Genomic DNA, 12,825 nt, shown 5'->3' with positions numbered 1-12,825 from the left:
GGGGACACTGGGGACAATGGAAGCCCAGAGCAGCTGCCTGAGGGCTCTCCCTGAAACTACATCATGGCTGGACACATCCCAAAGGATTTTCCCCAGGTCAGATGGGATCTGACAGGTCACACCCAGCTGGATCCCAGGTTACAAGACCCTGGGATCTGCCTGCCCTGGTGTGGGCAGAGCCCTGGAGATGTCCTGGTGCCTGAAGGCTCAGGGGACAGGGAGCAAGAAAAGAGCCAGAGGAGCCAGGGGACTTTTCCAAGTCTTTGTTGTTGTCTCAGACCCTGATCGAGCCGCAGGTCAAGTCACAGGAAAGTGGCACCAACTGTGCAGGTCAACAGCACCTTGGACAGAGGGGTGGGAGCCCTGGAGAGCCCCTTTGTCACACCTCACAACAGCCCTGTGAGGTAGGAAACACCCCCAGAGGGGCATTGAGGCACAGAGAGATGCAGAGGCTTGGCCAGGGCAAGGACAAGCCACCGGCACGGGCAGGAGTTTCCTGCTCTGGTTCCTGCTCATGGCTCCTTCCCCTGGGAGTGTGAGCAGCTCCTGGAGCCTCTGCTGGGCCTGGCAGGAACAGGCAGCGCTGTGAGGGATCCTGAGCCCCTCAGGAGCACCCTGGGAGCAGCTGTCATGGGCACTTCGGGTGTTCAGACGCTCCCAGACAGTTCCTCCTTCCAGGTGAGCCCGGGATCGTCACCTGGAGCTGCCTTTCCTTGTGTAGGAGGTCAGGGGAGCCTGAGAACTTGGATCCTTCATGGAACTGTCCCAGCACTGCGTGGCCCAGCCCAAACTGGGCACCTGGGTTCTGTCATGGCAAACATCCCCCCGAGAGGTGCCCAGTGTGGAGCTGCAGGCTGGGGGCTGCAGGCCTGAAGGAGGAGGAGGAGGTAGCTGCAAGGACATCACGCTGTCACCAGCATCTTCCATCGGTGGGGATGGTCACTGCCCCAGCCACCCCCTCCCAGCCCGTGTGCAATGTCCAGAGAAGTGAAGCTGGCAGTGAGATGGGCCAGGAAGCAGTGCCAAGAGCCATGGTGGAATCTGCATCATGGACACCCCACCTCAACCAGCCCTGGTCCAGTCGTGGTGGGATCTCCATCATGGACATCCCACCTCAGCCAGCCCTGGTCCAGCTGTGGTGGGATCTCCATCATGGAAACACCACCTCAGCCAGCCCTGGTCCAGCTGTGTACCAATGTCCCCTCTCACCCCACCACTACAGTTTGTGTGCTGAATACAAATTCTGTCTTACAAAAATAGTCCTCTGGTATCAAAAGGGTTACTAAAACAAGAGCCCTGTGGCCACAGCAGTGCAAATCAGGAGAGCCAGCTCAGGAAGGGAGGTCAGGGATTGTCCCAGGTGTCCCAGGTGTCCTGGGACTGTCACTTCTTTGAGGAGAAGGAGGTTGACTGGGCTTTGATGGCTGGGACTGGCCTGGAGCAAGAGGAAAGAGAAAGGAGACAACAGGTTTGAGTGCAAGCACCAGACACCCACCAGCCCCAGCACCCCCTCCCCAGGTCAGGAATTCTCCAGGCACATGAGCCTGCCTGTCAGGAGAGGGTCCCCTGAGGCTCCCCTGCCCCACACCCAGAGTAGTCAGCAGTGCAGGAGAGCTGGGAGCACAAGTGGCACTGTCAAGGACTTGGGCTTTATCCCCCAACTCCAAACAAACCCCACATCCTCATCCTCTGGGACACAGGTGCCCCATTGGAGTGCCCAGAGGGACCATGTCCCACCCAGGAGCCCTGGGAAGGTGGATGGGTCCCCATTTCCCAGCCCAGCACAGGGGTCTGTGAATGTCCTCACTCACCTTTGAGGTGGCATCGGTCTGCAGGGGGAAAGATGAGAGAGCATCAGCATAGAGAGCATCAGCATCCATCCCTGCACTCCCTTATCCCCAACAGTCCTCATCCCCAGCATCCACCCCAGCATTCCCTCATCCCCAGTGTCCATCCCTGCATTCCCTCATTCCCATTGTCCATCCCTGCACTCCCTCATCCCTATTGTCCATCCCTGCACTCCCTCATCCCTGCACTCCCTCCTCCCCAGCATCCATCCCTGCACTCCCTTATCCCAAACAGTCCTCATCCCCTGCACTCCCTCATCCCCAGTGTCCATCCCTGCACTCCCTCATCCCCAGCAGTCCCACAGCTCCCCCCAGGCCAGGGGCACTCCCAAGGGCTGGCACTCCCTCCCTCCCTCCCTCCCTGGCACCTTGGTCCCCCCTTGGCCACCCCATGGACCCGCTGCAGCCCTTTGGAGTGTCCCTCCCTCGGGTTCCCCCCATGCCCACAGCCAGAGCCCAGCCCTGGGTACCCCCCAGCTGCCCCCACTCACTTTATTGGCCTCGTGGCAGGGCTGGAGGCGCTGGTGCTGGGCACCCTGGGGCTGGAGGGAGGGACCATGACCAGCAGGGTCTGTCCGGGGGCAGGGGGCAGCTCCTTGGCCAGGAGGGGGCTGCCCGGCAGCGGCCGGCGCGGGGCTCCGTGCCTGGGGGGCACCTGGCATCAGAGGGCACAGACAGAGCCCTTAGAGTGGCATCCAAGGAGCCCCTTGGGGCCACCTGGCATGGCAGAGGGCACAGCAGAGACAGAGCTCTTAGGAGAGCATTCAGGGAACCCTACAGACCTCCCTCCCCGCAGAGGTGAGAGCCTTAAAAGCACAGAACAACACCCAAAAAAACCCTAAAGCACCCTCAGGTGTGATGGGGCTCCTGCAATGTCAGCCCAGGTGCAGCCTCAGGGGGCTGGGACAGATCCTGAACAGAGCCCAGCCCAGACAGAGGGCAGGAGCTCACCTGGGCCTGGGGGGACACAGCTCACCCGTGGGGTCACCTATGGGGTCTCCTGTGTCTGGGGGGGGGGACACAGCTCACCTGTGGGGTCCCTGAGCAGGGCTCACCTGTGGGGTCATTGAGCACAGTTCACCTGTGTCCCCCCATCAGATCTCACCTGTGGGCTCCTGACAGGGCTGCAGGGCAGAGCTCACCTATGTCTCCCCCATCAGAACTCACCTGTGTCTCCCCCATCAGAACTCACCTGTGTCTCCCCCATCAGAACTCACCTGTGTCTCCCCCAGCAGGGCTCACCTGTGTCTCCCTGACCAGAGCTCACCTGTGGGCTCCTGACGGGGCTGCAGGGCAGAGCTCACCTGTGGGGTCCCCCAGCACACCTCACCTGTGTCCCCCCATCAGAGCTCACCTGTGTCTCCCCCAGCAGGGCTCACCTGTGTCCCCCCATCAGAGCTCACCTGTGGGCTCCTGACGGGGCTGCAGGGCAGAGGTTTCCTGGGCGGCGGCAGCTTGGCCTGGGGGGGCGCCGCCGGCCTTGGCGGGGCCTGGGGGGGATTTGGCGGCCGGGGGTGGGGGCCGGGCGGGTCGGGGGTCCCTGGGCCGGGGGGGGATGCCCAGGGGGGCCGGGCGGAGCGGGTGCACCACGTTGATGGGCTGGGAGCCAGGCTGGGCAGCACCAGGCCGGGGCAGGAACGCGCTCCGAGGGCCCTGAGAGAGGGAGAAAGGGAAAAAGTAGAGAAAAGCACAGCTGGGGGAGCATCCTTGGGGTATCTGCTCCAGGTGTGACACAGCAGCTGTGTCCCTGAGCCCTGGGCTCCCGGGAGCTGCAGGAGGAGCTCTGGACACCTCCTGGGGCCAGCACTGTCACCAGCCCAGCCAAACGCTGAGCATGGTCAGTGCTGAGCCTGGCAGTGCTGATGCGTGGGTTTGATGGGCTTGGAGATGGACACTGGAGGGTGTGTATTCCCACAGACAGGGGGAATTGTGGGAATCCACAAAATTAGAGGGGAAATTAGAGGGGAAAGCTGCAAAAGGCAGGCCTCGGATACAGCAGAACTGTGAGTAGAGCTAAAGTAGCAGCCATGAGTTAGGTCAGCAGAAGAAGTATTTAAACTGTAGAAAAGCAAGGGCAAATAGAACAATGGTCTGTGTATTAACACTTGTCAGAATAGCTCTCTAAGCTACAGAAAAGTTCATCTAGCAAGATATTAGGAAGGTTAAAGCTTAATAATGGAGCTCTGTGCATTGTGTTTTAAGGCTCACAAGCAGGTATTGTATTCAAAATAAGCAAGCATTGTTTTAACAAAAGGTACGTGTGCTTATGGTGATTGAATAGAACTACTGTCAATATAGAACATATACGGTACAGATATAAATACTGTCAATGTGCTTTTGCTTTGTGTGATTGGTCAAGAACCTTATAAAGTAAGTTGTAACATTAAGTTCTGTGTCTGCTGCCTGGAATGTGAGCTGCTAGCATCTTCCCGTTGTCATAACCATGTAATCAGAGTGATGCTGAAAAATAAAGCAGCTCGAGGTGCTTTCAGCAGCAGCCCCGTCTTGTTCGTGTCTGTAAATAGCCCCCCTTGCCAACATCACTTGGGGTGCCTGCTCCAGGCGCTCAACAGCAGCTGTGTCCCTGAGGCCTGGGCTCCAGGGAGCTGCAGGAGGAGCTCTGGGACCTCTGTGGGGCCAGCACTGTCACCAGCCCAGCCAAACGCTGAGCATAGTCAGTGCTGAGCCTGGCAGCACTGATGGGTGGGTTTGATGGGCTTGGAGATGGACATTGGAGGGCATCTCCATCCTTCCTGAGCCTGTGATTCTGGGTTTGCTCCTCACCAACCCCATGGGAACACACAGGGGTGAGAAAGGGGCTGGAGACCAGAGCAGTGTCAGCTCTGCTGAATGCACACCAATTTCCAGCAGGTGGGAGACATCATCCAAAAAAACCTGAATTCTTCCTGAATTCAGCCCTGGTGCCCAAAAAGCACCAATGCAGGTTCAAAGTTAAGGTACAGAATAAATAAAAGAACTGGAAAATGAGGGAATAGCCAAATGAAGGAACAACCAAAATCTGCAGCAGTGACCCAAGAAGGAAGAACAGGACGCCATAAATCGAACTACAAAGCCAAAGACCAACTGTGTTTGAATTTTGGGCTCATTAACATCAGAAAATACCCCCAACACAGGCTGTGATCATCCCTCACTCCCATCTATCCCTTTTCCATATGGGAAGTTTCCCAGTGGAGGCTCCTGGTGATCACCAGGGGACTTTGAGCTCAACAAACTCAATTTTAGGAGGGATGGGCACACCTGGCCAGGGGCTCAGTGCAGACCTAGGGCAGGACCAGCACAGGGCACCAGGGCTTGCCCAGTTCCTGGGAGCAGATGTGACACTCACAGACTTCACATCCCAGCTGGGAATCAAACCTGACAGCTGAGTTATCCCTGACTGAGCTATCACTCACTTTAGTGAGTTATCACTGACCCTAGTCAGTTATCCCTGACCCTACTGAGTTATCACTGACCTTAGAAGGGTGGCTGGAGGCTGAAATGTTCCTCAGGGTGAAAGCAGCTTTGGCATGGGCACTGCTTGACTTCCGACCCACGGACTTGTTCCTGCTGGGAATTTGGGACACGGCAAAATAAAGCAACCAGGGGAGCACCAACTGCCCCAAAAACACTGCCCATCAGCTCCTGTATCAATTAACACCTCATTAACAGCCAGCCCTCACTGCTGGGCAGCAGGGATGGTCAGTGCATGATGGGCAACAGGGATGGTCAGTGTGTGTGACAGGGATGGTCATTCTGTGACAGGGATGGTCAGTGTGTGACAAGGATGGTCAATGTGTGATGGGCACAAGGAATGAGAATTCTCCTTGATTCCAGGCCACCTCCTCCCCTCCCTGGGACTGTCCTGCCCAGAGGACCATCGGTGTCCTGGGCTCAGGGAATTGCTGAGAGCTCTGGGTTCCCCAGGTCAGTCTGTCCAGCCCCCAAAGCAGTCTCACACTGCGACAGGGGCTGTGCACCCCCAGCCCCTGCCAGGCAGGGTGAAACCAGCCCAGGCTGCCCTGGGTGCAGGGAGGGAAGGGTTTGGGTGTGTGCCCACCTGCAGGCGCCGTGGGCCCGGACCCTGCTCTCCTGGATCCACCTGGCCAGCAGGGAGTTCTCCTGGCGGTACCAGTAGCAGATGCTGAGCGTCAGAGCGGGCAGCAGGAACAGCGAGATGACCACCAGGGCGATCAGGATGGACTCGTGGGCTGCCAGGGGAGCACAGGGGCCACTGAGGGGCTGGGACAGACAGCAGCCCCCAGCCCTGCTCGTGGTGACCCCATTGTCCATTGCTGGTCAGCAGAGCTGGCACATCCCTGCTGGTGCCACTCTAGGAAGGGACCCTCCCTCGGTGGCCTCTGGTGGCAGTGGGTGCCACCAACAGCCAGAGCTGGGCACACACTGTGGGGCTGCCTGCGTGCCACAGACAACTTTATGAAAAAACCTTTCCTTAGGATTTTTCCTCCTGAGAAGCTGAGAGGCCTCAGGAACAAAATGTAAACAATGATTATCTGCTGCTGTGGGATGCAACAGGTGCATCTGTGATTGGCCCATGTTAGATGTTTCTAATTAATGGCCAATCACAAGGAGCTGGCTCAGGCTCTCTGTCCAAGCCACAAACCTTTGTTATCATTCTTGGCTATTCTATTCTTAGCCAGCCTTCTGATGAGAACCTTTTCTTCCATTCATTTAGTACAGTTTTAATGTAATATATATCATAAAATAATAAATCAAGCCTTCTGAAACAGAGTCAGATCCACGTCTCTTCCCTCATCCAAGAACCCCTGTGAACACTGTCACACCTGCACAGGCCCCTCTGGGAGCCCCCAGCCCTCCCTGGGCCCCACTGCAGCCCAGGAGCACTCAGGACATGGAGACAGTTTGACTGACGGTGGCTCTGCACAGGGATAGTGTGACTCGGACTCACCATGGTTCTGCACGGGGACAGTGTGACACTCACCATGGTTCTGCACGGGGCTGCTGTCCACGCTGCCCCCCAGCCCCTCTGGGAGCCCCCAGCCCTTCCTGGGCCCTGCTGCAGCCCAGGAGCCCTCAGGGCATGGGGACACACTCAGGGCACAGGGACAATTGTGACTCACCGTGGTTCTGCACGGGGCCGCTGTCCACGCTGCCCCCCAGCCCCGGCTTCTCGCAGAACGGGGGGGCCCAGCCTGGCTCACAGTGACAGTTCTTGTTGCTGTTGCACACCTGGGGACAGAGCACAGGGCTGGCATGTGTGCAATGGGGGTCCACAGGGCAGCAATGGAGAGATGGTGACACGAGTCTGGGCTGAAGGAGCTTCACCCCTGACAATGTTCCCGCTTGGGCATCACAGAATCCTGGAATGGTTTGGGATCAGGGAAGGAGCTTAAATCCCATCCCATCCCACTATCCCAGGCTGCTACAGCCCCAGTGTCCAACCTGGCCCTGGGCACTGCCAGGGATCCAGGGGCAGCCACAGCAAATCTGGGAATTCCAGCCCAGCTCCTGCCCACCCTGCCAGGGAACAATTCCCAATTCCCAATATCCCATCTCCATCTCTTCTTTCAGTTTGAAGCCATTCCCCCTGCTCCTGTCCCTATCTGCCCATGTAAAAAGTCACCCTCCCTCTTCTTTACAAGCCCCTTTTAGTGCTGGAAGGTGCCAGAAGGTCCCCCCAGAACCTGCTCATCCACAGGCTGACCAACTGCAGCTCTGAGAGCCTGAGCCATGCTGGGCACAACAAAGGGCAGGTGTGGATGTTTTACCTGTCACAGAAGGGTCAATCAGGTGTTTTATCTGTCACATCCAGAACCCAGCAGTGTCTGTTGCCCCATCTGACAGAGCCCTGCATGCACAGAGCTCAGACCTCTGTAACCTTTCAGCTTTGGAGAGCAGTGTGCCCTCCCCTCCCTGAGCTACTGCCCTGCCTTTCTGCTGTCCCACTTCTCCTTCCAGCTCCTGTTCAGCTCTCAGAGCTCAGACCTCTGTAACCTTCCAACTCTGGAGAGCAGTGTCTCCTCCATCCCTGAGCCACTGCCCTGCCTTTCTGCTGTCCAGTTCTCCTTCCAGCACTTGTTCTGCTCTCAGGGGGACCCTGCACCTGCTCTGAGCTCCAAACGCTCTCCAGCTCAAACCAGACCCTGAGCCAAGCTGACACCATAAACAATCCTGTTCCTTTCGCTGGGACACAGCTGAGCAAAGGTCCCAGCCCTGCCTGGGACAGGTCTGAGAGGCCCAAATCCCCTGAGTCCCAGGGCCCATCCCTGTGGCAGACCCTGGGGCTGGCTCCCAGCCCTGTCCCTGATGCCAGGGGCTCCCTGGAGGTGCCAGCAGGTCCCATCCTCATGGCACACACTGGGGCTGGCTCCCAGCCCTCCCCTGATGCCAGGGGCTCCCTGCAGGTCCCATCCCTGTGGCAGACACTCCCAGCCCTCCCCTGGCACCAGGGCTCCCAGCAGAGCTCACCCCGTGGCCGTGGCAGCGGGACACACACTTCTCCAGCTCGAACAAGGATGCGTTCTGGCACCGCCGGTCCTTGCACACCTGGGGGGACACATGAGAGGCTGAGGTCACACAGGGACCTGGACAGGGACAGCTGGGGGTGCTCCAGAGGGTTGGAGTGCTGGAAAATGCAGGTGGTGAAATCACATGGCTCCAGCCAAGGGATTCCACTCCCACCCGCTCCACACAGACCCCTGCCAGCTCCTGGAGAAACCATTTCCATTTGGCCCCAAAACCAAGAGAAACCATTTCCCATTTGGCCCCAAAACCAAGGGAAACCATTTCCATTTGGCACCAAAACCAAGGGAAAACATTTCCCATTTGGCCTGAAATCCCAGGCACTGGCCAGAATAAACAATGCCGCATTTCAAAACTAAAACTGGCCACATTTCCTCATGAAAATGTCACCGCTTTGGCCTCCCCAGTGAAGATTTCACTGTTAAAATGCCAAACTGGGAAGGCTGTGTCTCCACAGCCAGCCCTCTCTGGAACACATCCCTGCTGCCCTGGCTTCCAGCAGCCACTGCCCTCTCTCAGCTCCACTGGCCCCCTCCAAAGCTCTCGGAGATGCAGGAGCTGCAGACAGCAATGCCCAGTTAGCACTGGATTTGTCACATGGATTCCTGTCAGAGATTTCCTTTTTCCTCTGGGAAACAATCTCTTCATAGGAGGAATCCTCAATCAAATCCTGGGGCAATTCCTGCTGGGGTTGCTCCACTCTGAACCAATTTGGTGAAGAAGTTTGGAGGGCACAGAGAATGATTTGGTGGCCTAAACACGACTGAGCATCTGGTGATGCCCACAAATGCCCAGAGTGAGAAGAACCTGGTGGCCCACAAACACCTGGTGGCAGCCAGAGGTGACACTGAGAGAACATCTGCAGGTGTGCAAGGAACCACTGCAGGGTCTGGCTGTGACACAGGGAATGGCCATGTGCAGCCTGGAGCTGGGTCAGAGCCCAGAGGAGGTACCTGGAGCTGGGTCAGAGCCCACAGAAGGTGCCTGGAGCTGGGTGAGAGCCCAGGTCAGGTGTCCCTGAGCAGAGCCCGGGGCAGAGGGGACACTCACCATGCCATCCCCGCACTTGGTGCCCGTCAGCACCAGCCCTGGGTCGGACAGGTCCTCCTGGTCGTCCTTGGCGCTGTAGACGAAGGTGCCCCTGCACTTGACCTCGCGGCCCTTGAGGCGGATGGTGGTGTCGATGGACACCGTGTTGGTGCCTTGAGGCTTCTTGGCAGAGCTCTGGCACTGGATCTTCCCACACATGGCATCCCTGCAGCGGGCACAGCCGGGAGGAGATGGGACAGCGGGCAGTGGTGCCCCCTCAGCCCCCCAGCCCCAGCATCCCACACCTGGGGGTCATTCCCATGGGGTTATGGCCATGCTGGAGAGGCTCAGTGGGTAAATCATGGACAGCACATGAATGATGGAGGGAAACAGCCAGGGCAGGGGAGGGGAGGAGAGGCACTGACATCCCTGGGGTCACTGGGAACACAGAGAGCACAACTCCCTAAATGTGGCACTGGGACACCAGAGAGCACAACACCCTAAATCTGGCACTGGCTTTGATTGCCCAGCAGGCTGGGCTGGGAGCTGCTGGTGGTGGGACAGCAGAATCACAGGATTGAGGCTGGAAAACACCTCAAGATCTCCAGGTCCCACCTCCCAGCAGTGGTGGGGACAGAGCTCAGGAGGACCTGGTGGCTTTCTGGGGTACAATCCAGGGCTGATTCCCGAGGGTAGGGCTGATGCAGGGCCCTCCCAGTGGCATGACAAGGGTGGCAGGGGTACAGGAGGGGACACAGAGCACCCAATGCCAGCGCTGTGCCCACCTCTTGTCACACTTGACGTAGCGGCCCTGGCTGTCCTTGCCGCAGTTGCCGTAGGTGTTCCCTGCCATGTTCACGTCCTGGAAGCAGGCATCAGGGGCTGGCCACGCTCCTGCACACAGGGGAGAGCTCTGGGAACCCTGGCACAGGCAGGGACCCACAGCAGGAGCAGCACATGGGGCTCAGGGAGAACACACCAGGGACAGCTGTCCCAGGAGCTGCTGCTGTGGGTGTCAGGCCAGGGACAGGAGGGATGAACTTCCCCATTCTCTGGAGGCTTGTGGAGGATTTTGGTCAGAGAATGGGTTGGGTTGGAAGAGACCTTAAACCCACCCAGTTCCACCCAGGGCAGGAACACTTCCCACTGTCCCAGGTGGCTCCCAGCCCCAGTGTCCAACCCTGGACATTCCATGGATCCAAGGGCAGCCACAGCTGCTCTGGGCATCCCCCATCCCTGGCCTTGGGCATTCCAGGGATGCAGGGGCAGCCACAACTGCTCTGGGCACCCTCCACCCCATTCCCAAGGATTTGGGGTTCAGAACTGTCCCCTGGCCATTGGTGTGGCTGTGGCTGTGCCAGGGCCCCCATGCAGCACCCACAGCCCCCTGGGCACCCCAGGCTGGTGCTGCAGTGAGGGATGGGACTGACCTGGCCCCCAGAGCTGCACACACTGCTGCTGGTGGGTCATGCACACCCCATTGCTGCAGGGAGGGACTGACCTGGCCCCCAGAGCTGCACACACTGCTGCTGGTGGGTCATGCACATGCCGTTGCTGCAGTAGGCCTGGCCCTGGGCGCACGAGGAGCCGTCCAGCAGGTACACGTTGGGAGGGCAGTACGGGGACGCTCCCGTGCAGAACTCGGGCAGGTCACAGGAGCCAGCGGCCTCCCGGCACAGAGTCCCGGCCACCTTCAGCTGGGGACAGAGGGACAGAGTGGGGACAGAGTGGGGACAGGGGGCAGTGACATGGGGACACTGGGGGGACACACACAGGCACACACTGGGGACAGGTGGCACCGACATGGGGGCACACTGGGGACAGGTGGCACTGACACGGGGACAGACTGGGGACAGGGGGCACTGACATGGGCACAGACTGGGGACAGGTGGCACTGACATGGGCACACACTGGGGACAGGCGGTGGCACAGGGTGTTCAGGCTGGGTCTCACCTTGCAGCTGTGGCAGCAGTCACCGTGGGCACACTGGGCCCCCTCCTTGAGCGTGCAGTTGTGAGCGTTGCAGCAGGGGTTGGTGCATTCCTGTGGGGAGCACAGAGCTCCATGGGCTGGGGCTCCATCCCTGCCCCATTGCTGCCCCACCCCTGCCACACCCATCCATGGGCTGGGGCTCCATCCCTGCCACACCACTGCCCCTGCCACACCCATCCATGGGCTGGGGCTCCATCCTTTCCCCAGCACTGCCCCACCCCTGCCACACCCATCCATGGGCTGGGGCTCCATGCCTTCCCCAGCACTGCCCCAGTCCCTGCCACACCCATCCCAGAGCACCCTGCTCATCCTGCAATGGGGAAACTGAGGCACAGAGGGCAGGGGGGAGAATGGGCACTCAGGGGAAAGTCAGGACTGGGATAGATGGATTCAGGGAGGTGGGACTGGGAAAAGCCCTTGGGATGGAGTCCCTGTGGTGACAGCAAACCCTTCCCTTGTAAATGCCCTGTGCAGGAATTCCCTCAGCTGAGGAGGACTGTTGCAGACATCTTTTATGGAAAATTCTTTCATTAGGATTTTCCCTCCTAAGCTGAGAGGCCTCAAGAACAAAATGTAAACATTGATTATCTGCTGCTGTGGAATGCAACAGGTACATCTGTGATTGGCCCATGTTGGTTGTTTTTGATTAATGGCCAATCACAGTCAGCTGGCTTGGACTCTCTGTCCTAGCCACAAGCCTTTGTTATCATTCTTTCTTTTTCTATTCTTAGCTAGCCTTCTGATGAAATCCTTTCTTCTATTCTTTTAGTATAGTTTTAATGTAATACATATCATAAAATAATAAATCAGCCTTCTGAAACACGGAGTCAGATCCTCATCTCTTCCCTCAACCTGGGACCCCTGTGAACGCTGTCACAGAGGACCCCTCTGCCCTTCCACCTCCCACAAGGGTCACTCTGTCCCTCCAGGTCCCAGGAGGACCCCCTGTCCCCCCACATCCCACAAAGGACCCCCTGTCCCCCCACATCCTACAAAGGACCCCCTGTCCCCCCACATCCCACAAGCCCCCCTGTACCTCCACCTCGCCGCAGTCGCAGTCCTCTCCCTCCTCGCGGAAGCCGTTGCCACATTTGCGTGCCACCACCAGGTCCTTGGTGTCGGGCAGGTTGAAGAGGCACATTCCCCCTCCCTTCTGGAAGTAGCTCTCCAGCTGCCTCCTGCTGCACGAGCTGAACACCCGCGGGAAGGGGTGCCTGGGGGGACACAGGGGAGCAGGGCCAGAGGAGGTGGGGAATTCAGCACATGGACAACTGGCACAGACTGGCACAGACCCTCCCAGAGCAGATCCCCATTGCTCAGTGACCCAGGTGAGACAGAGTGGAAATTCTCCAGAGCAGAAATCCATTTTGATTTAGGTGAAATGTACATCTTTGAGTCTGTGGTTAGCAAACATAGCTATGTAGCCTGACTGCAAGGCCTAGGCTCAGAGAAACTG

General features: G+C 58.4%; 1 protein-coding gene across 1 annotated transcript in view; it reads right to left on the bottom strand.

Annotated features, from left to right (window-relative positions):
- Nucleotides 1-248: 248 nt before the first annotated feature.
- LOC132072551 (disintegrin and metalloproteinase domain-containing protein 33-like) overlaps nucleotides 249-12,825 on the bottom strand; it is a 33,081-nt gene continuing 20,504 nt past the window's right edge. The window contains 14 exon segments of the mRNA XM_059470947.1: nucleotides 249-1,435; nucleotides 1,812-1,829; nucleotides 2,339-2,502; nucleotides 3,251-3,325; nucleotides 3,327-3,500; nucleotides 5,321-5,411; nucleotides 5,905-6,055; nucleotides 6,947-7,055; nucleotides 8,295-8,372; nucleotides 9,399-9,603; nucleotides 10,163-10,271; nucleotides 10,879-11,074; nucleotides 11,331-11,420; nucleotides 12,406-12,583. Of these exon segments, the coding sequence (XP_059326930.1) occupies nucleotides 1,384-1,435; nucleotides 1,812-1,829; nucleotides 2,339-2,502; nucleotides 3,251-3,325; nucleotides 3,327-3,500; nucleotides 5,321-5,411; nucleotides 5,905-6,055; nucleotides 6,947-7,055; nucleotides 8,295-8,372; nucleotides 9,399-9,603; nucleotides 10,163-10,271; nucleotides 10,879-11,074; nucleotides 11,331-11,420; nucleotides 12,406-12,583 (1,690 nt within the window). The 3' untranslated portion in view covers nucleotides 249-1,383.

This window comes from Ammospiza nelsoni, chromosome 4, assembly GCF_027579445.1.
Source record: "Ammospiza nelsoni isolate bAmmNel1 chromosome 4, bAmmNel1.pri, whole genome shotgun sequence".
Lineage (NCBI taxonomy): Eukaryota > Metazoa > Chordata > Aves > Passeriformes > Passerellidae > Ammospiza > Ammospiza nelsoni.
This window is presented reverse-complemented; position numbering and strand designations above follow the sequence as displayed.